We start from the raw sequence: 25,846 nt of genomic DNA, 5'->3' as shown, positions 1-25,846 counted from the left end.
CCCTATGGTTCCTTTTCCCCTCTCCACCTGGAAGACACTGATTTTTATTCCTCCCCCATCAGGATTTTTGTTACAGACTGTTTGGCAACTCCCTCTGTGTAGCAGTCCATTGCATGGTGCTATCACCAGCTCTGGAGCGCACAAGACAGACTGCTCCTGTCAAAGATTAGAGGAAGCTGGAGCTGCACAGGCATACTTTTTGTTGGGCTTTTTGAAATCTTGGCACCAGTTCCTGATAACTGCTATTGACACATAACTAGTCTACTGCTAGAGTCCTCATGGAAAGGATGGGAAACGTGCTGGAGTCACACAGCCCTCTGAAAGCTTTCCTTCATCCCAGAAAGTGTATATAACCAAATGTTTCCTCCTTATGAGACTTGGTTATACTGCATGCAACTTAACAGGTATCTGTTTTGATCATGCTCTGCTGAATGACTTATTCATCTCTGTGGGCCACAGTTCACATCCGTGTGGCTGCCCCAGCACTCCCCAAGTTACAATAGAGCCAACAGAGCAGAATATCACGGAGGGCATGAGCGGGCACTGAGAGAGGCTGAGAGGCTCCAGGGCAAGCGCTGTGCTTGCCTTCAGCTGCCCGGCAAGGCTCAGCTCAGTGCTACACCACTAGCTGCCTGGAGCCTGCCGGCCTCTTCCAGAAGTGCTGCTGCCAAGAATTCGAACTTGGCTCTTAGGGCAAGGGGAAGGAACGTGCCACGTCAAGGCAGCACTGGGTGGGGTTTGGAAACACACTTTGCAGAAAGTTTCATCAGCTGCAGGCTTCCCCTCCCTGAGCAGGGGCAGGGAGCCTTTCAGGCAGCAGATAAGGATGCACAGCGCAGCTGTGCCTGCATGTGCTGTTTCCCCTTTTCTGAGCTGCACCATCCTACTTGCAGCTGTTGAGCTGCTCTCCTTCCAGCAGACAGCTTGTGCTGGGAAGCTGCTACAGTACTGTCAGTAGGGTCTAATACTTGACAACACAGTTGTTGCGAGACTTCAGGAAGCTTAAGAAGCTCATACTGGTGCGTGCAGCTCTGCTGGTAATCAGCAGAGGCAGGAATTACAGTGTCACTCCCATTAATGACAGTCCTCATGTTACAAAGTGACAAGTTACCCAAAGTCCTCACTTAAAGAGAAATAGCAACCAGTCTGGCAGGGTTGCCTCACGCTCCTGTGACAGTGGCATGTCTCATTTCCTAAGTGTCTGGCAGGACTGGACTCTGCAGATGCCAGCACCTGACACAAAAAACAAGTCGAGAACAGGCAAATCCCTTCAGTGACACAAGCTACCTCCACAGGGAAGCCTTTCTGCCGCTGCTTGTCCCAAGAGAAGAACCTGTTCTCATGGAGAGAAGGCAGTGGCAAACCCCTTGATAAGGTCAAAGCTATTTTGAAAACAAACCACCGGTTAGATGTGTGCCCTAGAAAGCATCCCTTTAATTAGGCTCAAGGGGGGGGAATTTGTGGCTGCAAGGAAGTACTTGACACAGCCAGTTCCGCCCACAACAGCCTGAAGTGCTGTGCTCAGGGTGACGTGGCTGCCTGTCACCCCAGGCTGCACACCCAGGCTTGCTCAGATAAGCTGGGAGAGCACGGTTGTAAACAGCAGCACACGTGCATTCCTTCCACACCACAGGATGGTATTTATAGGGCTGAACGCAAGAAGCTTAGGAAGGGGTGAAGGGCTGCCACTTCCACCACGACCCAGCTCCAAGGGCAGCAGGGCAAGAGCCCAGCTCCACCCTCACTCATTGTACAACTCAGCCAGCAAGCCCAATAAAACATCTTTATTCTGTACATTTATATATAGATGCTTGGGGAACAGGGACAACCCCCAGCATTAGAAAAATTCAAGACAATAAAACAGCAATTATGAAGAGCATGGCACCAAGAACAGTCATGCCACAGATGGCAGGGATGAGGTGAGACCAGCCATCAGCTATTTCAGAGGTCACAGCACCCCATGCCCACTTTGGGGCAGAAAACACCAGGGCTGCTGCAAACAGGTGGAATCCCCCTCACCCCCCAGGCAGCTTTCTTTGTAACCCACTAGCACCGAAGGGAAGAGCCTGCTGGCAGCTGAGGCCTGTCCTTCTTGCAGGCACGGGTGAAAGACCATGTCACCGTAACACCCAGACCTCTGCCAGAATGGGAAGAAAGAGGGATCCTGCTTAAGCAACGACCCCGAGCCAGCAGCTCCTGTCTCACTGCTGGGCTGATGGGGAAGAAGCTGAGTTTCCAGCTGGGTCAGTGCTCTCCCCAAGGGACAGGTCACTACTGAGCTGCCTCTGAATCCCTTCACATACACCATTTCACCGGTTTCCCCACGCCTCAGCATGGCGCAGCCGCCGCCTCCCCCCCTGCTAGAGCCCAGCCCGGTGGCGAGCGCCGCTTTGCCACAGCGATGGTAGAAGGGGCTGTTTGGGTGTTCAAGTGCTACCACAGGTCCTCGCCCTTCTCTGCCATGAGGGCTGCCAGGCCTCCGTGCCACGCGACAGGGTTGGCCGAAGGCCTGTTGCTCACAGCTAATACATCTGGTCTAACAGTCAACAATTAACCCCAAAACCTATGTACAGCTGTACAGCCCCTGCTGCACCCTCCAGCCTACGAGTGACCTGGAGTAAAGGTCTCACAGGGGAGCTGCACAACAGCGAGTGGGAGACAAACGTGCTCCACGCTGTGCACGGTCCGTGCTGGCAACACCAGCTTTCCTCTGACACCAAACCTCAGTGGCAAGGGAAAGAAGTCTTTCTCAAGGAGAAATAGAAATAAAATCACGCCACTGTCAAATCACGTCTAAACAATAGAAGTCACCTGGTTCTGTGTTAGTAACACAGCCTGTCCTCCTCACACCTGGAGTGTGTGAGGAACAAGCTGGGCTGGGCCCTGGAGTCGCCACACCAGGGAGCCCACGGCAAACCACGGCTGCCGACACGCAGGTGACTCCCGCAGCCGAACGTCCACGGAAACAGCGCGCACACGCCAGCCCAGGCCCAGGCCCCGCGCTGCTCCACAACGTGGCCACCTGCCCAGCCGCTGCGAGGAACAGATGCAAGCGCAAACTCTGCCTTCAGGCCGTTACACAGCTTCCCGGGAGTCAGAAAGCAGGGTGCTGAAGGAGTGTGTACATGTGAGTGGGGAACAGGACACTTGTCCAACAGTAAGACACTCAGATTGGAGTAATGCAAAACCAACACACAAATAGACACACAGCAGATTAAAGCTAACCAAGATTAAAACGGTTAAAAAGTGTCCTGAATGCATTTTGAGAGGTTCAACCAAGCCCCTGCAGCGGGTAGCAGGGCCTCTTCCATCCCCTGCCCAGAAGGATGTACTGCAGGATGACTCAAGAGAGGATTGTTACCAACCCAGTGCTCAGAGAGCAAAAATGGGACCAGATCTTGTGTCAGAGATGGAAAAGCATCCCTTCACTGCTAGTCTTCAAGCATTCTGCTCCTCCCAACCAGTAATTTTCAAACAGTAAACAAAGCCAGAACTTGCCTGCCCAGGTCTGCAGGTGTCTCTCATCTATTCTGAAGGAGGGCAGGGTAACAAAAGCTGCGGGCGATGTGGAGAACATGCTTAACTTGACCCGTGTACAGCACTGAATGCAAGAAACTCTCCCAGGCTCCATCTTGCAGTGCGGAGGTGGAACGCCCACGCCAGAACGGGACAGCAGCAGCTCCAAGCATCGCTCAGAGAGCCACGAGAGCTTCCATCCTTCTCTCCAGTTGCTGGTGAGTGGAGATCTCTCTGACCTTGTGGCAGTCAGAAGCTCAGCTGTCCAGGCCCCAGGGACTCCTCCAGGCCGTTTTCTTTGGTGGTGATGGCTTGGAGGTCAGTGACATGCCCAATGCCTTTGGTAACTCCTTCACGGAAAAGCAGCTTGGCTCCGATCTTCAAGTATTCAGGATGCTTGATGAACCTAAAACAGACAACTGCCTTCTCTCCTGTCCGCAGCTTGTCCTGAAGAGAAAAATGGGAGAGCATCTACCATACCAATGTATGCAGGAGAGGTGCATGTGGATGCTAAGAAAGATGAGGCAATTGAGCAGGTTGCCTCCCTCAGACTGCATGGCTTGAGCCCTTCCCATTATTGTATGTGTAAGGGGTGAGAGGAAGACACAAGCTCTGGAGAATGGAGAGTTCACCTCCCTTCACAGTCTTGCTGTAGTCCATCATGCAGCTTATTTTGTGAGGAGGGAATTGTTTAACACATTGGGAAGAAAATCAACCAAATGGGCAGGATAAAGGGATGGAGTGTGCTCCTAGGAAGGGACAGAGCTACTCAAGATACCAGTAGCCCCTAGGCTTACTGGAAGGCATGGTGGAATCCCAGCAAGCCTCACAGGGAGGTCTATCTTTCTCCCCTTTCCTTGCACACCTACCTTTCCGTGGATCTTCTCTACAATAGCAGTCTGTCGCACATTCCCCACATGCACCGTCACCTGAAACCCTTTCCGGAAAGTCGTGGCATGGAACAACAGCACGATCTCAGCTTCAAACACTGAGCAGATGGTAGGATTCATTTCTGGGCTCACCATGACCATGCCCTGTAAAACAGCCCAAAGTTCAGACTAGTTAGGGCCAGTCCCTTTGCCTCCGAACAGCCCCCCAAACCACAAACATTTCCACTTTGGGACCTGGGCTTCCATCCCATTCTCATCCCTGTACTCATCCTACTTCATAGCCTGGCCATTTCCTCCCCTTCCAGGAAGTTTCCTCCAAACACCTCTACTTCATTCCCAGCCTACCAATGGGGGATCTCCAGGGAAACCTCCAGTCCTGCTCACTGGACCAGTGAGGAACCTGGCAAAAGCAGGACTCACCTTACGCAGCAGGGAGCGGTCGAAGGGTCCAAGGGCCAGCGTGGCTGCCTGCCCAGCCCGCAGCACACGGCAGGCTGAGCGGTTGCGTTGGATGCTGCACACTTTCAGCCGGAGGAACTTCCCATCGTCAGTGGGACCAACCACCAGGTTCTCCCCTTCTCGGCAGATCCCACTGCCCAGGGCAAAAGAGCGGGACAGAGTTCATCAGGAGACGAGGAAGAAATTTCACCCTCTGAGATCAACCTGCACAAACTCCCCAGGGCCAAGGAGGTGAGTGTCCTTGGACTCTTACCTGGGACCAGCTAACAGGGATGCAAAGCTGGTGGGAACAGGGGCTTCCTACAGTAGGAGCGAAAGCCACACCATCACTCTTAAGAATACCGGGTATCCCTCAGACAGGGGCCAATCTCTCCCCAAGTGGTCTGTCATACTGCAATGTTTCTGCTGGAGAGACTGCAGCTGACACTTGTTCTGCGTGGATGCGCTGGTAGCCAAACTGCTTTGATCACTCCTGAACACTGAGGGACAGCTGCTTTCTCATGGGGTAGCACGCAGTTAACCTCTGCTGGGATCAGAGGACATGCCCTCTACATTTCCTCCCCCTGTTTGAGGAAGGGGGAAAGCAACACCTTGGCATCATGTCTAACCTCTACTGACTCTGGGTCCCAGCATGCCTGCCTTCAGCATGCTACAGGCCACATCCCTAATCCAGCAACTTTAGAGCAGACTCTGCTTGCTACCACATGGCCAATGGTCTGCTCACAGCACCTCCCAACACCCTGTAGGCCTTTACCCTCACCTGGCTCAGTCATCTGGCAGCAGTCAGGACTGAGCCTTGCACTGCTTCCCCATCTGCAGCGGGTGACTCTAACCTTGTGGGAACTCCAGCAACCACTCACACCCACTCCTGTCTGCGTGGCCTTACTTACCTCGACAGAGTTCCTCCCACAACAGTCCCCACCTCTGGCACAGTATAAATTTCATCGACCTGCAGCAAGGCAACAAGAATAAGCTGCTCAGACATATGTGCAATAGCACTCCAGAATGAGAGCACGGTGCCTGCCCCTTGTGTGGTGTGAGGTGAGCTCTCTGCTGGTCATCAGACACTATCCTGGAGCTTTCATCAGCTCCCACTATCTTCTCATTAGAGGAACCTCTGCCTTTTATGTGGCAACCAGAGAAACAATCTTATCCCTGAGATGAGCATCCACTGGTTAAGACAGAGCTCAGCTTAACAGCCTTTTTTCAAGGAGCAAATCCTTTCTTTAATGTCCCCGAGAGTCCAGGGGTTCACCATGTCCCTCCCCATGGTGTCCAGAGCCCTGGGATGTTTGTCACGTGACAGCAGTGAGGGCAGTGCCAGAGCTGGAAACAAATGACCCTTACACACCTGAAACTCCGTGAGTTGCTGCATTAGTTCTTCCTGCTCTTTACTGTTGGTCAGTGGAGGGAGGATGTTGAGGAAGACTTTTAAGAGATCCAGGTTCTCCCCAGAAACGCTGGACAGTGTGAAGATTGGGGTGATGCTGTCAGACACAGACAGACAGGAATAAGCAGGCGGTCAGAGCACAGCAGCAGAAGGTGGCTGAGATTCTGAATCTACTGAGTCCAGCAGGAGGACAGAGATGACAGCAATAAATGGCCAGAGCAGGAGGGCACATGGGCTAGGTACAGCTCTGCTGTAACCTCTTCCTCAACAGTTGGTCGAGGCACCAATCCCCTGCCAACCCACACTTCTGTCATGGAGAAGTAACTCCAGTGCAGCCTTGGGCACCTTCTCCCAGAGCCCAGAAAAAGGCCTGGGAGGGAAAAATGCCTTCTTGGGGAATGCAAAGGTAGGGAACTTGATGAGAAGCCAAGTTGTTAAAGATGTGGTTGCCTCCCCCGCACAGCAGCCCAGTCTGAATTGCCTGCTCGCAGCAGAAGAAATAAATTGTCCCTTACTTGGGAGACTGTGCAAACTGCTGTGCTGCTGTAACAGCATCGTCATCTGAGTTCACAAGCAGGGGGAGCTTGTTGCAGCCTGGCTGCTTCAGGATTCGCTCCAGCTGCTTCACTGTCCGTTCCACGGTGGCTTTTGAACACAAGTCAACTTTGCTGATGACAATGAAGAAGGGGACCTTGAGGGCCATGGCCAAGCCCAAGTGCTCTCGTGTTGTGCCTGCTGCAGGAGACAAGTGAGAGTGTAGGTGCAGTAGCAGTCACCATTGTTGCTTGCTTATGGGACAGCTATGTCTCCTGGCTCTCCCACAGGCCCATGCTAGAGATTTCACCCTAACTGCTTAGTTCATCGGGCAACGAAAAAGCAAAATTATTCCTTTAAACAAAACCAAACATCAGTCCAGAAAAATAAAAGCCACCAAGAATTTGTGACTGATCTGTTTGCTTCAGAAAGATGCAGTAGTTTTCTTCCTTGGGTTAGAGTTTGCCAGAAAGCAGCCACAAAAATGTCAAGGAAAGATGTGGGAGAACTCCAGCTGCCTTTTTTCAAGGCTTCAGGACTCAGCACCCCTAAGAATATACTGAAGTTGTTTTGTGTTTTTTTTTTTTTTTCCCCTGACAAACACAGCCTCAAATTCCAAACCAAGCCTCTCTGTCCGGGATACAGTTTAATGTGGTCTACAGTAAGACAATTCCAGCTCTGCTCCCCTCTCAGGCACTAGCTTACAATAAATCAGTAGAGGCTTCCAGACTAATATTTTTTTCTGACAACTGTTCCCAGCTAACAAGGACCCACTCCCCCCATTCTCCATTTCTCTTCACACACTGCTGTCAACCCATGGAGGCAGGGCAACACTCACCAATGCCAGTGTTGGCGCTAACCACCAGCATAGCAAAGTCCGGGCAGTAGCTGGTGAGGCCAAAGATGGTTGTTTTCAGATACTTGTGGTGGCCAGCCAGGTCAATGAAAGTGATCATTTTGGAAGAACTCTCGCAGATCTCTTCTGCTGTTCGGGAGTCACTGTAGTTTACCACCTGAGGAACACAAGGACTTGGTGAGAGAAGGAGCCCTGAAGAAAGCCCAGCTCTTACCTATCCACTTTGACCTCAGAATTAGTGAGGAAAGATCATTCACCATGGGTGCAAGAAACAATGTCTGTCGCAAATGGACCGGTAGCACTCATGTTCAGCTAAAGCTGTACCACTTCCCTCATGTCCCACTCACAGTTGTAACAGGAGACTAGTCCTTTCTCCTCCATCTTTCTGAATTCAGCAGCCCACTCTCTCACCTCTCCTTTGCTGTTGAAGCCAAGGATCTCAAAGCTGATGCTTGACGTTCTTCCTGACTGGATTTCATGGAGATGCCGGAAGAGGTTGAGGCGTGCTCTGCCCCGCCCGTTGTCCAGCTCTCCTTGAGTTAGGACACCCAAAAGGGTTGACTTCCCTGAGTCCACATTCCCCAGCACAGCTACTCGAAGGTCTAAGAACTACAGGAAGAACAACAGAGAAATCATGAAACTTAACCACTGCTGTGCTGGGTGTGCGTGAACAGTAAGTGGCAGTGGAGATGTGCCTTGGAGAGCTGATGGACACTGCAGTGTAATCTTGCTCAGATTCTACTCTTGCTTCCAGCAAGCCACTGCCAGGAACTGTGATACACTTTCTAGAGTTGTGATGTGACACATCAGGCTTTGATATCACAGAAAAGGTAACTGTTGCAGCAGGAACTCTAAATCCTTCCTTGTCTGCACACTGGCCTGCATTAGAACTGTTGTCGTACAAGTGAAATAATTCGTCACCTCTGATCCAAGCAATCTCCCCTACTGGTGTCTGCCTCAACCACGATCTCGGAGATGAAAAACATTATCATCAAGCCTCCCTCTGGCAGCTCTTTAAAGCATCTGCTATGGGCCAATCTATGACAAAGTACCTCTAGGGTTTGGGCTCCCATCCCAAAAGGAAGCTGCTGGTATGAAGCCTCTAAATCTCCCACAGGAGAGGACAGCCAGGTCGCAGGTCCCTACCTGCTGGTTGTCAGGCACCTTTCGGACAAGCACCTCCGTTATCTTCCTTGGAACGTCACTGTCGTAATCAACCTCCCTCTCCCGCAGCACCGTAATGTCAGCCCCAACCCTGCCACAAACAGGAAAGAAAGGAGTGAGACACACTTGTACTCGGCAGCTCTTGCACCTCTAGAATCACTGCTAGCAAAGTGAATGGGATGAAAGCTGGGGATAGCAGGGAAGGAGCCTCAAGCTTCCAGCCCAAAGCCCTATAACTGCCTTCACATTTCCAGAGCTTCATGATAAGGGAATTTCAGTCATATGGGGGCTTTGAAGAATGGAGCCCCTTACTCCTCGAGGCACTCCTGGGGCCGAACCTCTCTACTGGAGGTTGTTTACCTCTTCGGGTCCTGCAGATGAAAGGGAACACGTACTTCTCTGCCATACGGCGCAGTGTCTTGAGCGAGGCACGCATCTCCTCCTCTGAGAGGCCCACCAGCAGCCCATTGTCCTCGACGCCGATCTGATAGACAGCCTCGCCTCGGCCTTCCTGCAGTCGCCATTTCATCTGTGTCACCAGGTGCTCAAAGCGATATTGCGAGGGATTCACTAACTTTAGCTGTTTAACAGAGGGAGGAGTTATAGCCACAGCCTGGATGCAGAAGGAATCCCCACTGCTCAAGCCAGCAACTCCCTAACCCAACACCATGAAGCAATGGCCCCAACTCTGACCCGCCTCTAGAAAACACAGCCCATGTTAGTGTTTGCACAGAAGCCACAGGACAAGGGAGAAAGGGTTTCACAAAAGTGCATACATATGGCAGAACTTTCCTGCATCTTGCCAAGGGATCTTTACCCTGCCTGCTGGGGGGGTAAAGACAGCACTGTGGGACCTATCTGTGACACAGGAGCCAAGTAAGTGCAAATGGCAGAGCAACCACAAGAAAGTGACGAATGATTATCAGGGACACAGGCAGCGCTCTCACAAAAAGAAGATTTCAGGAAAAACACAGTACGTTTCATCTCCTAAAACAGATTCCTAAAAATGAGTACTGAGTTCAAACTGTTCCAAGCTCAGCATACTGGGTATTGCTAGGCACAGAGACACAGAAGATGACTGATAGTTCCTTAGTACAGCGTCCAACTTCCCTGTCCCTTCCTTGGACGTGTCTTTGACCTGGCTGTCTTTGGTGAAGTTAGTTACTTCAGAATAACCCTCCGGGAGGAAGACCTCCTTCTGCAACCTCAAAAGGCTCACCTTGTACTCGATGTTCCCATCTTCTGCCTGGTCAGAGAATGAAACAAGACAGAAAGGTTAGAAGCTGTGCCAGAAAGATTTTCTATAAGCATCAGCTGCCCAGATACTCTTCAGCTTATGCTGACAGTTTCAGAAAGAGGGAAAGTGGCAGAAATATACTGTGTTAGGTCACAGACGCTTCTGCCATTCATTCCTACACTCAACTGGAACTTACTTTGGGTTTGTTTCTGCTCTTAGCATCCCACACTGTGAAAACTAGAGGACAAAACTAGAGAGGGACACAGAGGGTAATATTGTTTTGAGGGGGATTTTTTTACTACCAGTAAAGAATAGGGACAGTCTAACAGTCACAGAGAGAGTGTTCCAGTTTCAAAAAGGCACAGGCCAGCAGAGGATTAAAAGTCTGCCCCCTCACTCATCCATGACCCACAATGCCACCCACAGCATCCCACTCCCGCCCTATCCAGCAGCTTCCATCCACCCAGTGTACACAGAAACAGGGGACTGGGAACAAATGTCACTGCCTCCTCTCCTGCACACTGATACCCTCCCTCAATTAGTTTTACACTGGCTCCTTTCCATATCCTTGTGTACCTTCTTTCTGCAAGAGAGAAGGATTACAGACATAAGGAAGCAAGCTACTGACTTCTTTGCAGTACAGCATGCTGGTCACTGGCATAGCAGCTCTGGAGAACCAGACCTGATGAGGACTGTCTGTACACCTGCTCATAAGAACTTTCCCAGGAAGGGCTGGAGCCAGACTGGGCTGTCACAGAAAGGCAGGGGTACTCATCAAGCTCACTGCGACCACAACAGGCTCCAGCTTTGCAAAGAGAACATATAGCCAATATCGAGTAATTTTCCCACTGATTCAGCCTAAGGACCACTGAGAAACGGCTGGAGCCTGCAGAAAGCCAAGTACTCCGGCAGACTAAATGGGGCTGCCAACACTAAGAACTTCCTTTTCCTCTGGACACCAATTTGCGTGTCAGGAAGAGGTAATAGTCCTCTCCTTGCCTTCTAGCTCAGCTCCTAACCACAGTGGTGCTTATAGTGGCAAAAGGCCAACAGAAGTTCTGAACTGTCAGCTCAGCACTCGGGCAGCAGAGCTATGCAGTGAGAAAAGGGTACTTGCGGGTGGTTTCCTCCGCTTACCAGCTGTAAGAAAAACACATTCATACACTGCCCTTTCGTCTCAATATGGGGGTGGGTCTCTTTCAAGGCAGCTGAGACTACAAAAGCAACAAGCCTAGACTTGCTGGGCCACATACTACACCGGGTAGCCAGGGACAGGAAGCTGTGCTGAAACCACAGGGGGCTGTCCAGCCTCCAGCTGCAAGGAACAAAACCGAAACTGGGGCTGCAGGGGACAATCCCGCCCGCGGAGAAGATCTAACAGTAGCAAGGCACTGTTCTCCCTTCTTGCCAAGAGTCACAGCCCTGCCTTGCGGAGGAACTGCTCCCTCCCAGCACAGGCTCTGACATATTTTACAGAAAGCTCACCGAGTGGGGCCAAGCAGTCGACTCCAGGGCAACGTAATGCTCCCCACGGTGGCAGTCTTATTAGTGCGGTGCCAACTGCTTGAACTAACCAACACACCCACTCGCTACCAGTGCCATTCTTCCTGCTATAAGAGGCAACTGCCTCACACTGTCAGTACTGTCTGCATCTCCATGTAAGAAAACAGTTGCCAAATTAGCTGGGAAGGGAGTCACTAGAACCTGCTGAGCAATGTCTATGAGTTTGGCAGCTGGAAAGAGACTTACACCCACCAGATTGGCTCTCGGGGAGAGATGCAAACAGGATGATTGGGACTACGAGTGGAGCAAAGCTTTATTTCCGAAGCTATTTAGTTCCCAGGCGGCAAAGCCCTCACAGGCAGGCACCTGGCAGTGAAATACCGCTAACGGACATGGTTTGGAGGACCACGCAGGGAGCTCGCCGGCACGGGGGGGCACAAGCACAGGGTGTCAAAGCCCGGAGGAGGCATCTGGGCGGGGGGGTGGGGGGCAGGAGGGCACACCCGCCAGGCTGCTGGCCCGACCCCGGCATGACACCGCCGGGACCCTCGGCCGAGCCTCTCCAGAAGGTGCTTCCAGCCTGACCCGCCCCGCCAAGCTGCGGGGCTCGCACCGAGCCGCTCGGAGGTGTGTGTGGGGGGGGGGGGGGGGGGGGGGGGGCCGTCCCTCCGCCGCCTCCAGCCCCTCAGCAGCAGCCCCCCCCCCACCCCGGGCCCTGCCCGGCCCTGACGGGAGCAGCGCCAGGCCCCGGGGTGGGGGCACACACACCCCCCCCACCCCCCAGCGCCTGAGGGGACGCGGCGGCCGTTACCCCAGCCGCGGGAAAGCTCACCTCGGGCGGCAGGTACGGCGGGTTGTTGGCCTTTCCCCCCCGGCTCCGCCCGTTCTTCTTCTTCGCTTTCGAGCCGCCGCCGCCGCCGGGCGCGCCCCCCCCGCGCCCGCGCAGCGTCCCACCCGCCCCGCCGCCCGCCGGCCGGCAGCAGCCCCCGAAGAGCTCCGACACCCGGGAATCCATGGCGGCCGGCGCGGCCCCGCCGCCCCGGTGCGGCGCCCGCTCCCGCCCCGGCCCCACCGCCCCGGCCCCACCGTCAGCCGCCGCCGCGCGGCGCCACGGGAAACTGAGTCCCGCCCCGCCGCCCGCCTACAGCTCCCAGCACGCCCCGCCCGCTCGGAACTACCGCTCCCGGCGCGCCCCGCGGCGCGGCCCCTCGCTGCCCTACGGGCTCCTTCCGCAGGGGCGGATGGGAGTTGGAGTCCGAGTGTGTGGGGGGGGGAAGGGAGCGCCACCTGGCGGTGGCCGCCATCGGCCGGTGCCCGCGTTTCCTCCGCGGCGCTTCAGCCCGGGCGGAGGGACAGAGCCCCCCCTTCCCGTGCAGCGCGCTACCACCACCCGTTCTGACAGGCAGCGGGGGGGCTGGGACGTTTCTGAAGGCGTTTGGCACCGGAGGTGCCTCGTAACTACACAGAAGGAGCAGCCCTGGGCAGTTACCCCAAAACACGCTCCTGCCGGGGGAGGGGGCCGGAGAGGAACAGTCCAGCCGTGCACTACAGCTCCTCACCGAGCCTCCTTCTCCGCCGCATCCCCCCTGGGGAGGACGTCGCTCGGCCAGCGTTTGTAAAACTTCCACCCTCCCTGGCGCTTTTAACCGGCGGCCGGGGTTGCGGGGCGGCTCCTCCCCTCGCTGTGTTTCGGTGGCTGCGCCCAATGGGGCTGCGGCCACGTTGTTTCCAAACACGGCGGCTCCCGCTCGCCGCCCGCCCCCGCCTCCCAGCGGCGGCAGGAGCGGAGCCCGCCGCGGGACCAAGGGCCCGGACCCGGAGGCAGCTCAGCGGCCCGGCGGGCTTTGCCCCCCTCGCTGCCACGCACCTCGCAATCGTGCTCCGGGTGGGCCCCGCCACGGAGGTGGGGGGCGAGGAGTGGGAGGGGGGAAAGAAACCCAGTTGACCTGTTTCCCGGAGACCCACCTCGCGCAGCCACAGGCGACAGCACCCGTGGCCGGGCTGCGGCTGCCGCTAACCCCACCGAGCGCGCCAGCAACTACCCCACGCTCGCCGCCCCGCGTGGCTACCAAGCCCACGGCAGGAGAGGCGAGCGGGCAGGGCCGGGCCAGCCCTTCCCAGCTCACTCCCCGCGGCTGGGCTGGGCCGAGCCGCCGGGCGGAAACCCCCACTCCGCCCCCAACAAATATGGCGCCCGCGCCGCCGGAAGCCGCGCCGGGCGGGCGCCCCGCCCGTCCCATGATGCCTTGCGGCGGCGGCCATTCAAATCCCAGCCGGCCGCCCTCCCCCGGATAGAAAATGGCGGCTCCCGGCGTTGCTGTAGTTCCCGGTCTTACCCGAGCCGCCTCTTCCACATCCCCGCGCCTTGCAACTGAGGCGCCGCTGGCTCTGGATCGTGATGGCGGCATGAGGCCCCGGCGGAGCGGGCCGGTAGCGGCCTGCCCCTCAGTGTCTGTGGTGTTCCCGGGCCCTGTGAGCCGGGAGAGCTGCTGCCGCTTCGCCTGCGAGCTCCTCAAGCACGTCCTGCACCAGCGGCACCAGCTCCCGCTGCCCTACGAGCAGCTCGCTTACTTCTGCCGGCGGGCGGTGCAGGTGAGGGGGGACCCAGGGGCGCCGTGCGTTTAAATTTTGCCTGCTAACTGGCTGTTCTAGCTCAGTAACTCATATGTTACTACGTCAACTGCTTCTAAAGTAAGGCGTTTGTTGTAGCTGTAGCCTTAAATGTTACCACTTCATTTGAAAAAAAAAAAAAAAAAAAGCTTTAAATTAGGTGGCTAAAAGTCTTAACGTGTTACTATTTATCTCCTTTTACCCTAGTTTCTGCTCAAACCGTGTTTGTTTGTTGCTCAAACAACTATAAGGAAAAATGTGGGGTTTTTTAATCTTAAGTGACTTTAAAGTGATAGATGATCTTTAAAAGATGGGGTTTCTAATTCTTGTGGGAATTAATCAGTGTGATTCAGACTAAAACTGAGCAGCTGTAGAGCAGCCTTTTGTGTTCCTCTTGGATCTTCTGGTTCTATATGTGGGTACCCATGTCTCTTAAAAGGAGCATAAATCCCCCTGAACCTTCCTTGACTTTCAGGGATGGGCTAGGCCAGGCTTCCCGAAGAGTATATTAGGACTGATAAGTTGTAGTAATGAAATGTACTAACCTTTTTTGGTTTTTTTCAGGATGGAGATGTGATTAAGAAGCCACCCTCCATGGACCTGGCAAGCAAGAAGTGCCAACAGGTGCTGATGGAGCTGGAGGGAGTGTTCCAGCACTTGGAAGTAATGTTTAGTTTGACACCAGTTCCTCGAGTACTCATTCTACTTGGAGGCAATGTCATGAGCCCCAAGGAGCTCTATGAGCTCAACTTGGAGGGTATTTGTGAGGGCAGTGCTGAGGAGAGCCTGAAAACCACATCCTGTGTTCGCAAGCTCTTTCACTCACTCTTTGTTGCAGATGTCTTCAGTGAACTTAAGGCTCTCCCTGTCACAGACACTGTTGTTATGCTCCAAGGACACCGCGATTGTGGTGTTGATTGGTTCCGGCCCAAGCTCAACTATAAAGTGCCGACCAGAGGAAGGAAACTAACTGTTAACTTGTCCTGTGGTGGAGACATCAACATAAGTTCCTCGCCTCCTCAGCATATGACTTCTACTTGGGAGGACTATATATGGTTTCAAGCACCTGTGGTGCTCAAAGGCTTTCGTGACTGACCCGTGCTTTGTAGAACTTTTAATGGAATATTGAATAACCTTTGGTGCTGCTTTAAATGATAATAACTATCAAATGTAACGATGTATTCTTGTCTGTCTGGATCCCTTCTCCAGGGCATCTACTGCCTTACTCTAGCTTAACTGTGTTCATCTGTCTTCACTTCCTGAATTGTTGTTGAAAGCAAATACCCTTTAAGACACAGTTGCATGCAGATACAGGGATTCTTTAGGGACCTGAGTTGTGCCAGAGGAGGTGTATTAGTCTGGTGGGAGTAAAACTTTTTTGCCATATATTTACTGAATTGGCTAATACTGGATATGGTGGTGTCTCTCACGAGTTTTAATGTGGCCATTTCTCTGGTAATAATTGGCTGATAGTTTGGGACTCTAGGTAATATATGTGATTATTAATATACTTTGCCTTCACTATAAAGGCAATAACCATTCTTACCTACCCTCTTCCTGTAAAAGGAGACCTTTACCTTCAGTCTGATCAGGCTTGAGTACTCAAGTGTTTGCCTGTGTGTTTGATAAAATTAGCCTTCCTTATAACTCAATTTCAGTTACTTAATAATCCAAAGAGTGGCACTTCTCAGCAATTGGGAGGTCTTGTACTGGTGGTGAAAAGAGGTTGAGCAGTCCTGTGGAAGCAGGGAAGCACATTTTCCTTTTTTTTTTGTTTTTTGTTACAAATCATTAGCTCAACAGTCCTGACAATCACTTAGATATACAGTTAAAAGTAAGCAGTTTTTGCTCTAACACTCTTCAGAGCAAGTTAGGACTTCTGCCCCTACAGGCTAGTTTATTCTCACATAAAACAACAACAACAGTTATGTTCCTGCTTACTTTTACATCTCAGAAGTCTTAGACTAAATGTTTCTGAAATGTAAAGAAGAGATGAGGGGAATGCGATCAAGTTCAGCACTATCTTTACTTGTCAAATTTCTGTTGTAAATCAGAAAGTATTACTTGGAAGCAGAACTTGAGCCCTTTCTTTTGGCCTGGTGTCTAGTGCAGAATGGGACAGAGAGGGTGGGAGAGGAACTTCTAGAGCACAGTGTGTCAGAGCTGGGTACCTGCTGGAGTAATCTTCAGTCAGCTGGGTATGTATTGGTAATATAATGAGGTTAATAGCTCTAAATAGTTCTATCCCCTTTGAAGAGAAACTTGAGCCTACTAGTAGTGAGGTTGCTTGCGGTTTTGTGCTAGCAAAAATTGCACGATGGGGTGGTAAAAATAATTTGAAAGGAGGGTAAAGGTTGAAGTAACGCTCTAAACTTGGTGCATATTTTAACTTTGACCTTTTGGAATGGAATGAGGTTATAGAACTAGGAGGAAATTAAGCTGATATTTTTGAGTTTGGCAAACACTAGGGAGTGCTGTCTCTGCCTTATTATCTATTGACAACTGTTGACAATAGTAGTCATAACAGCTAAAACTAGCTGTAGATCAAAAACTGCTAGGATGAAGAAAGCTGCCTTATGTGCAGCTGCCCACTTGAATATGTAATTGCAGGACTCTTGAATGAAATATAACTTGAACCTAGGAGTGTTTGTGCTCAGGAGATCAAATCCCTTTACACTGCCACCAAAGCTGCTTGTAATGCATATTTAAGAATGCTAACACTCAAGTATTTAAAGAAGCTTTTGAACAGAAGCCTTAGTTCTGAGGAACAAGGGGCCAGTTCCTTTCTACTCTTCCCCAAATGAGTGCAATGTTACTGCATTAAACTGTTTACATATTCTCTTATACTTGAACTATGAATACAGCAATGATATGGTGCTGGGAATGAAAGAAGACAAGATACTTTTTTCTTATGAAGAGATTTAGAGCTTGATTAACAAGTTTAGTACTATAATCATTATCAAAATAAAATGCTGGCTTCTTTATGTGATTACATTGGATTTATTTGAATCCCTCAATGTAAAGGTTCTGCTGATGGCAGAACAACTTGCTTCTATTCTATATATGTATCTAAACTGCAGGTTCACAGCTGTTCTACCTTTCTGACAAAGTGGATTATGTCTTGTGCCAGAAGCTTTGGTTCCTCAAATGCAGCAAAATGTCCTCCACGTGGCATGTAAGAGTAAGTGATGATGTTCTTGAAGACCTCCTTTGCCCAGACACGTGGTGTATGTGCTACCTCCTGAGGAAAAGCTGCAATCCCCGTGGGCACATATACTCCAACCCTGGAAGACAAAAGTTAACTGCATTTGGGAAAGTCTGTAAAAACCTTCTGCCTCTGGTAACTGCCACAGTCAGCTGGAGAAGTTTCACCATAGCAACCCATTTTGCAGTCTGTACTCTGCTGAAGAGCTTCACTTGTATTTGGATCTCCTTGAATTTAAGAATGTTATACTTGAAAATGTGTAAAGTAGAGCCAACTTTGCACACAGCTCAATCTTGAAATGCTTCAGATTTTTAAGTTTACCTTGTTTTGTAGTTTTGTGATATGTGGCAAGATGCCATACCTCCCTGTGAAAGTCAGAAATGAGCTAGCTTATGTTTACTTTAGAATTTATGGTACTAGTGTAACAATGGAGTCTGTTGAGAGGAGAGGTAAACTGGTTTGGTCTACAAAGAAAAAAAGCTCTCCTATTTGTTTGTATGATCAATCACTTGGAGAATTCTGCTCAGCAGCATTTTCCTGGTCAGCCTCTCAGAGCCATCTTAAAGCCACCAGCTCTTAGAAGGTGCTTGATTTCAAGTACTGCTCTCCAAATTCCTTCCCCAAGTTTGTGCTAAAGTTGTAGTTCTTAGTTTATCCACCAGTAAGCCCTATCCTTCCTAATTCAGTTTAAACTTCTCTCTTAGAAATGCTCATGATTTTCTGTTTTGTTTTTATTGTACTGAGCTACAGATTACATTTGTTTGGTGAATAAGTATATAGACCTGTATTTTGAACACAAATGACTGAATATACTTTAAGTCTTCTGCATTGACTTGGCCACAAGCTACCTTGTGTGTATTTTAGGCTCAAAAAAAAGTGACCCTTAACTATATTTATCAAAAAAACAAAAATCTCAAGGTCTTATTTTCAACTGGTTACATTTGCTGTTGTGATCTAAATGTTTATACAGGCAAATGTGGTTCAATCTCGTTTGGAAATCCATCTTGCACCTGCCACTTCATTACCTGGCATCAGCAGTTATACCAGTGTCCTTGGAGAGGTTCTCCTTGTAGAATCGCATTGAGGACACAATGGAGGATGTTACCCAATATATCATCACATTGGTCAAAAGCTCATCAAGGGAGTATTTGCTGTTGAGAGAGAAAGATGAAGAAATTGAATTGGAAGCTGTTTCTCAATACGCTGTATCGGGTTCATGCCCTCAAGAACAGTTGTTCCTCTTGTTCTCCACTCATTTTCAAGCAGCAAATTAATTGGCACCCATGTGTCCAGAGGAAAACTGCCTGGTGCTGAAAGAGTAGTTTGCAGGCAGTCTGCTATAAGTTTAAACTGCTACTTCTCATGTGTCATCTTTCATCCTTAAAATTCATCTTTGGCCAGTCTTTTACCTATCTCCTTATTAGTTATCATCAGTCATTCTTTTAATGAGTCTTCTCAAGGAAGAGCATCTGTTTTCTTACCTTTCCAAGCCTCCATCATCTTTATGCAGAAATGATTTATCTGTCCAGGTAGAGAATTTCTCCAAGATATATGCAGCAAGCCCCACAGGGGAGTCATTCAGTCCACAACCTAATTCAGGAGAAGAATGGGAGAGCTGTTGCAGTTGCCTGGCAGTGCAACACTTCAGTGGAGTTTAAATTGGACTTTCATTAATTCTTCAGTTTTCTATGAGGATTTAGTAGAGTCTGTATTTTACTAGCCCTGATAGTACTTTATTCTTCACAAATTCAACCCAGTGGAATTCTGGCTGTAATGGGCAGCACTACAAACTTGGGTAATTCCTACTCAAAAGAAGCTAGAAGCTAAGAAAGTCCTGTTGGCTTCTTGGTAATGTGGGGCAGAAGGAGCAAATTCAGATGTAAAAGGATTACAGTCTGAAAATAATTATTTTATAAACTATTTGGGAGCACTGTCCTGTTCAGGATGGATAATCAGGACCCTGAGTGCTGTTTATCACTTTATCTACTTTAGAGCGTTGTGTACCTGTTATCTGTTCCTGCCTTTGGGGAACACTGACAAACTATAAACACAGCAGGTACACAGCATATATCTGTGTTCTTACCTGTAAAACAGGGATAGGGATTACTTCAGTAGTGACAGAGGCTTGCCTTGGGAAAATTCCTCTACCGTACCCTAGGTTGTAGTTTTACAGAATTCTCACTACTGCTTACTCTTGTGTATTTTATCATGACTTCAGCACTGAGTGACTTTGTAAAAGACAATGCACAACATCGTCACAACTGAACAGTGGACATAGCTAAAGCAAAGGAAATTTGTTCATTGGCACAACAGTTTCCCTGCGCTGGCAGTCCTGGGGTGATTTGCTACAGGTGAAAGTCATGGAAATGCTCTGACCAGCAATGGTAGGGCAGGCTAAAATATGCCAGTTAGCACGACCCCTCTGGAGATGAGTATTTTCTGGGCTGAAAGCTGCCTCTGAACCACCGCATTCAACATCCAGGAATTAGATGCTCAGAAATACCAGTCTTGTTTGCAGCTTATTAGTCATTCAACCTGTACCACAGCTTAGGTACTGCAACCTGTGGTGAGTGAAAATACCCGAGCTTTCCTTTAAACCTGCTTAATGAGAACTAAACTGATAATGTAGATATTTCTTGAGAGCGAGCAGGGAATACATGTTTTTTCTTTATTCATTTTCTACATTTCACAATAATAGTGTACTGCAAAATCCCTACTCTTCTTTTTCTGGGTTGAAGAGTCCTACACTATGTACAGTGCTTGTACAGAAGCTGCTTGGTCACTTTAGTCTTCCTTTTCTCCCCTTCCTGTATTCTTCTGATTCTAAAATATATTTATGAAACAGGGTGAACTGGGGTGCAACAGATTCTGAATATCACGGATTTAGTATTTTGTCTTAGACTCTTTTTGCTTTCTTTAAAAGCTTGTAAGATTCTCTTAAACTCTGAGCCAGCTGATGTTTCAAAGCACTATCCATGACTCATGGATTCTCTCATATGTCAGCAGCTAAAGTAGAGCCCACTGTGATTTTCTTCCTCTGCTTAAATGGCTTTGGACTTAGTTGACATCGGTATTTATTGGCCAGTTTAATCAATCAGTCACTTAAATGTTTTTGCAACTCTCTGCAGTTATCTTTAGATTAAACAAAACCCTGGATAAGTGTAAAATTTTCACTTAATGATTAACTTTTATCAATAGAGAAATTAGGAGGACGTTGAAATGTGAAGCTGCCAGCACAGATTTTTACGATATTCTCACTTCCCTGAAAGCTACTTACTTATTCCTATGCTTGGATTCTTTACTAGTTATTAATCCAGTAATTTAATAATTTTCTTAAGGCAATTTAATTTCTTTAACACTGGGGGAGGAACATCAACAAAACTTTTTTGGAAATGAAATATGTTCTATTACTCGATCCACAGCTCTCTAATTCTGTCAGAACTCTGATTTTTGAATCATTTCCCTGTGGTGTTATCACCTGCAAATCAATTTTCCTCTTTAAAATAGTTTTGCTAGTTTTCTGATCAGAGACTAGACATAGTGGTCTTTGTTTTTCTGGGTCTACCTTCACTGTTTGGCTCTTAAACCCTGCCCCCCACAAAACCCCAACTTGGTATCTTGTTTGTCTCTTTATTTCTTTGGTGGTGTGATCAGTTCAAGCAACAGACTAGGCATTAGTTGATGTTTCAGTTTCAGTTTCTTCTTTTTCAGTGAATTGCCAGGATGGGGTGCTATTCATTCTATGGTGTCCACATCTGACACCAGTCTTGAGACAGCTCTGCTGTCTTTCCTGATGAGGGATTATATCAATAAAGGAATACCCCACAATCCTTGCCAGCGGTGACTGATGCAAATAATTCATTTAAGTTTTCTGAGATGGCAATATCTTTCTTCAGACTTCTCATTTACTGACCCCACTATGTCAGGCTTCTGACTTTTCAGGTGTTAGGGCTGTGTCTACCTTTCTGCAAGTTTCACATTGCACTTGCTTATAATATTTTTCTTGGTTTCACCCACATTTATTTCTAGAAGCTTCAATTTCAGGACCCTGTGCTTTACTTTAAGAGTCTTTTCACAAAGGGGTTCTTCCCCCGAGAGAAGTGGCACGCCATTTAAAAGTGATGTCTGTACTCTCCATCTTTTTTTAAGCTGTTCCTTTTAACTTCCTTTTACACAGTTCCTGTCCCCATGTCTTGCATTCAATCCCCAGAACTCATTGCTTCTCAAACACGGTTGGCATTTGTTCAACTAGAAGTTTTTATATACCATAAGCAGTTAGTATACAATGTGCATAGCAATATAGAGAAGGTTCCTTACCTGCAGTGTCTGGTTTAGTGGCTTGGATGTGTAAGTACCCAGACTCACGCAGAAGATCATATATATTCTTCTGGATGAAAGGGTACATACGTCGAACATCTTCCCTAGTGAGACCTACAAGCCATGGTACATAAGCCCCAAGCATCACAGAAATGATCTTTCTCAAACCTTGTTTGCTGACGAAGACGACGTTCAGATGAAGCCCTTTCACAGATCTAAAATTAAGTTCATGAATAGAAGGTTAAATCAAGCTATTTTCTGTCTCTAAATTTTCTAGAAAACAAGCCTTACTGGAGCTGTGATAGAAGCATTTCACTGAGCCAAATACATAAAGCCCTTCAGGTCCATCATGATTCAAAAAAAAAAAAAAAAAAATTAAGGGAGTTAGAAATGATACAGCTGCTGCCATCTCCATCCAGCTGTGCCACTAGTATGATGTTAGCTTTAGGTGCTCAATTTCTGGATGTGTCATATTGATGCTGGTAGCTCTGGCTGTTGATCCGGTGTTGTTCTGTACTGTAGGGAACAGGCTGTGTCAGGTATTTTCTGAAAAGCTTGAGTAGATCACATGTGGCCACAGTGTTCTGGGTGCTGTGCAGCACAACTGCAATTTGGGACAGTGAGCTGTTCAACCTGCAATCTACCTGATTTAGGAGCTTTCCCACTTCATCTGTTCTCTGACATAAGTGTGGCTGCGGTGCCCACTTTTTATTAAATGTTAAACAATGAGCTGTGATACCATCTCCTCAGGAAGGTATTGTGTTTCTTTTCCGATCAGCCTCAACTCTGCATTTTAGACAGGAAAGTCCTATACGTCATGGTACTGTTCAGCTGCTGAAAGGCTGACTGACTTCCTTCCTCTTCTCCCTGCTGATTTTAAATTTATCTCCTTCCTGATTTAGAATGATGATCTGTCTCCTTGAGGTCTCAAATCAAAATGCAGCAGAGTTTACTTCCACAGCTAGTGAAAGAGAAGCCAAACAGCACTGAAATTTAGAAAGAGTGAGAACTGTGCCAATATCAATGCAAAGAGTATGAATACAACCAAATGCACAGGCGTGGGGACGTTCCTGGAGGAAACAAAGCAAAAGGGGATCAGAGGCAGGGCAAATAGAAGGCAGGACCAGGACCATGGAGCCAGAAGGTAGGGTAAGAACTAGAGGCAGCTTTTCTGGACTGATTCCCTTTGCTACTCACTGTGGCAGCATCTGGGCCATGTTTGTGGTAATACGAGATCCCCAGTCTCCTCCCTGTAGGTAGTATTCCTTGAAGCCCAGTCTGTTCATCAGCTTATGAAATATCCGAGCAGTTGCTATGCAGTCAAAGCCTGTAGGTAAAGAGAAACACAGGAGACCTGTTTGTTGTAGTGTGCATCCCCTGGTCAAAGATTGTGGCCTGACAGAGACATGTGAGTATGCTGCTGTGTGAAGGCAGAGTGTGCTATGCAGCTCTGCCTCACTCCTTGGCCCTAAAGTGAACATACAATGATAGAAACTGAGTAGAATGTTGAGAAAGTGGAAAGCAGACCTGGCTTCCAGCTACTGCCTTCCAAATCTCCACAGCCAGCCCCAGAGCCTCAGCCATGTGGATGTTAGTGCAGAGCCAAGCACCTGCATTCAAAAACTGCAGTGCCCAGGGGGCCTGGGGATGGTTGAGGTGTTACTCCAAAAATCTTGTGATTGCAAGAGAGCCTTTTCATCACTTACCTTTCTGGTGTGGTGCCTCTGAGAAGCCATAGCCTGGGATGGATGGGCAGATGACCTCGAACACCACGTCACCCTCATTCAGGCCGTGCTCAGCTGGCTCCGTGAGCAGAGGGATGATCTTGTAGAACTCGTAGAAGGAGCCAGGCCAGCCGTGGACCATCAGCAGAGGTTGAACAGCTCGACTGTGAGGGACGTAGGAGGGCTTCACATGGATAAAATGGATATCAATCCCTGCCACACATCCAAGACAGGTAAATTAGAACTCTGGTTCCATCACAGTTTCTGCTCTGGACTCTGAAGAAGGAGGGTGGCAAAACTGCAATTAGCATTTGTAGCAGAAGTTATACATTCAACCCATGGCAAGAAGATGTCTAGCTGAAAGGGGATGCCCGGTATTATACCTTTGTCTCATCTTTTACAGACAGAGGTATTGAGCCCATATTGAGGTCACAGGAGATTGAGCATCCATCTCCTGAAAAACTAGTCTCACAGTATACAAGTAGAGCTGCACTTAAATGAATAGCATAATGCAGGTAAACACATGCAAAAACATGACAAAATTATAAAATATATGGGTGATAAAAAGAGAAATATGAAAAAGTAAGTGCAAGATAGAAGTTTAACCTGCAGATCATTTACCTAAAGTCTGGCTAACCTTACCTGGCTAAACTGGGTAGTGGTAGTGGATATTCTAGCATCAGAGTATGGATAAATTTTGCCATTTTCAAAGGTGGCTTCAAGGAAATAAGCAGAAGAAAACCTCATCATTAGTTAGCATAGGTTCAGAGTCAGATGAAGCCCAACTTGAAGCAGACATAATTTTATTGCCACTGTGTAACTCTTAATCTACAGAAGGTTATTAGTAATATAGCCTGCACTAGGGATATTTCACTCATATCACTAAGCAGACACATACTGGTGTCTTAAATAGCGTAACCTCTTAAATCCCCCCCTTCTCTGGGTGCATTTCAGATTGAGACCTGCTCAAGCCACAGGGACCCCCCCTCACCTTCAATGGTGGTTCGAAAATGGGGGTATCTGTTCAGCACTTCCACTTGCTTGCGCCAGTCGAACTTGTTCCTCCAGTAGGCCACCACCTCCTGCAGGTAGCCGGAGTTGAAGCCGTAGTGGAAGGCGGCCCGTTCCAGCGGCGGTGCGTAGCGGGCCTGCTCCAGGCGGCGGTGCAGGTCCTGTGGCGGGGGAGACCTTCTGGCGAGGCGGGCCAGCTGCCCGCACGTGCCCTGTGCCCGCGTGGGCATGGACGGGCTCCCCCGGCTTTGCCAGCTTTTGTATCTCTATCTGGGACACCACGAGCCCTCCTGAAGCAGTCCCATGCTTCTGCACAACCTCCTGAATCCTTTATATGGGGAATATATTTTTCTACAGGTTATCAGTTCCCCTAGGGCACCCAGGAGTACTGGATCCTACTTTTTCCTTGCTGCTAACTTGCTTTAGTGGTTTTGGCACTAGGAGTTTGGCAGCACTGCTGACTGGGAGAAGACTAAGAAGCTCAGTCTGAGCTGTTGACTGCTGGTTGGCCAGATAATTAGGGACAGGCATGTAGGGACAGAGGTACTACGACACAGTCAAGACCCTGTCCCTCTTCACCTTTGTAGCCCTTCCTGCTGTGGAGGCCACTCAGTTCTGTCTCTCCGGTGCCACTGTTGTCCCAATGCCCTCCCACCCTGCTCCACCATCTGCAGACCCACTGTCAAAGTCTGCTGCTCAAAGTGTGGCCTTTCTGCAGGAGCAGCCCCAAGTTGCATGGAGGGTCTGTGGTCTCAGAAAGTCTTTATGGGACATCGTAATGAAACTGGGCTCAAATACCATTCATAAAGGGCAGTGAGCCACAGCATCATCTAATGGAGCTAGGTGGCTACACTGGTGTCACCCCCAAAGACATCATCTTGAGACAGTAATGTGGGTGATGAACTGGGTCTACCTTGCTGCTTTCTGCCCTTCCTTACATCCCAGCCACCAGTACCTCGATTTCTTTGTCAGATGTTTCAATCTTGAAGGGACGGATACTTTCATCTTCTTTCCATTTTAGGGGTCTTTCACCTGACCCCCACCATCCATCGCCCATTTCAATAGTCTTGACCTTGTGTCTAGACCTCAGCCAGTAAACCAGCATCCCTCCAACCCCCAGGGTGGCCACAGGAACCAGAACTGCATTCTTCTGAGAATATTCAAAAGACCTGGGGAGGTATAAAATTATTTGTGTTAAGCAGAAGTGTGAAGGGTAGAGGGACTATGCTGAGGGTTGTATTCACATTGATTGGGCTTGAGCAGTAACAAATGCCTACAAATCCCACGGAGTCAGCAGGGACTGGGGGTTTCTGTTGTTTTTGAAGATCACAGGCAGGGTTACATCCACCAGTGATTCTTAGAGACTTCAAGTCCTCACTGACCAGAACTTGCTGATCACAAGGCTTCCTTGTCCCTCTCCTTGTGAACTA

The 25,846-nt window shown here is 49.3% G+C and overlaps 3 protein-coding genes across 7 annotated transcripts in view; 1 reads left to right on the top strand and 2 right to left on the bottom strand.

Moving 5' to 3' along the window:
• Nucleotides 1-1,769: 1,769 nt before the first annotated feature.
• Nucleotides 1,770-12,609, bottom strand: GTPBP2 (GTP binding protein 2). Of its 2 annotated transcripts, none has more exons than XM_042789819.1 (12): nt 12,382-12,609; nt 10,029-10,055; nt 9,205-9,389; nt 8,792-8,900; nt 8,057-8,254; nt 7,628-7,802; nt 6,771-6,990; nt 6,217-6,352; nt 5,756-5,814; nt 4,827-4,998; nt 4,386-4,550; nt 1,770-3,963 (listed from the first exon to the last, which is right to left on the bottom strand). In XM_042789819.1, exons 1-12 carry the CDS (start codon nt 12,562-12,564, stop codon nt 3,766-3,768), a joined length of 1,827 nt encoding a protein of 608 aa, XP_042645753.1. In that variant the 5' UTR covers nt 12,565-12,609; the 3' UTR covers nt 1,770-3,765. The 2 variants fall into 2 exon arrangements, with proteins under 2 accessions (XP_042645753.1, XP_042645754.1); XM_042789820.1 differs by having other exon boundaries at nt 6,771-6,987; nt 12,382-12,579.
• A 1,222-nt stretch (nt 12,610-13,831) lies between these two features.
• Nucleotides 13,832-17,036, top strand: LOC104363654 (MAD2L1 binding protein). Its single transcript, XM_032995325.2, has 2 exons — nt 13,832-14,141; nt 14,724-17,036. The coding sequence occupies exons 1-2, from the start codon at nt 13,848-13,850 to the stop codon at nt 15,252-15,254; spliced, it is 825 nt and encodes a 274-aa protein (XP_032851216.1). The 5' UTR covers nt 13,832-13,847; the 3' UTR covers nt 15,255-17,036.
• Nucleotides 17,037-17,139: 103 nt separating this feature from the next.
• The window catches only part of LOC104363663 (epoxide hydrolase 1), a 38,070-nt gene continuing 29,363 nt past the window's right edge, over nt 17,140-25,846 (bottom strand). For all 4 annotated transcript variants that reach the window (XM_032995322.2, XM_032995321.2, XM_032995324.2 and 1 more), the window contains 8 exons: nt 25,372-25,585; nt 24,397-24,577; nt 23,388-23,618; nt 22,879-23,008; nt 21,682-21,896; nt 18,846-18,954; nt 18,390-18,515; nt 17,140-17,443 (listed from right to left, as the gene is read on the bottom strand). In XM_032995322.2, the coding sequence (XP_032851213.2) occupies nt 17,242-17,443; nt 18,390-18,515; nt 18,846-18,954; nt 21,682-21,896; nt 22,879-23,008; nt 23,388-23,618; nt 24,397-24,577; nt 25,372-25,585 (1,408 nt within the window). In that variant the 3' untranslated portion in view covers nt 17,140-17,241. The remainder of the gene's footprint in view (nt 17,444-18,389; nt 18,516-18,845; nt 18,955-21,681; nt 21,897-22,878; nt 23,009-23,387; nt 23,619-24,396; nt 24,578-25,371; nt 25,586-25,846) is intronic.

The sequence above is a fragment of the Tyto alba genome, unplaced genomic scaffold (assembly GCF_018691265.1).
Source record: "Tyto alba isolate M040663 unplaced genomic scaffold, T.alba_DEE_v4.0 Super-Scaffold_16, whole genome shotgun sequence".
In the NCBI taxonomy this organism is placed as follows: Eukaryota; Metazoa; Chordata; class Aves; order Strigiformes; family Tytonidae; genus Tyto; species Tyto alba.
Note: the sequence above shows the minus strand (reverse complement) of the source record. Positions and strands in the feature narration are given on the sequence as shown.

What these genes read in the sequence shown, in the direction of transcription:
- GTPBP2 (XM_042789819.1), bottom strand. Translation starts at nt 12,564, where the DNA reads ATGGATTCCCGGGTGTCGGAGCTCTTCGGGGGCTGCTGCCGGCCGGCG. An exon ending in TAGCGCCAACACTGGCATTG is followed by an intron (nt 6,991 to 7,627) that starts GTGAGTGTTGCC and finishes TGTCTCCTGCAG; the next exon opens with CAGGCACAACACGAGAGCAC. An exon ending in AGCAACTCACGGAGTTTCAG is followed by an intron (nt 5,815 to 6,216) that starts GTGTGTAAGGGT and finishes GCCTTGCTGCAG; the next exon opens with GTCGATGAAATTTATACTGT.
- LOC104363654 (XM_032995325.2), top strand. Translation starts at nt 13,848, where the DNA reads ATGGCGGCTCCCGGCGTTGCTGTAGTTCCCGGTCTTACCCGAGCCGCC. An exon ending in TCTGCCGGCGGGCGGTGCAG is followed by an intron (nt 14,142 to 14,723) that starts GTGAGGGGGGAC and finishes GGTTTTTTTCAG; the next exon opens with GATGGAGATGTGATTAAGAA.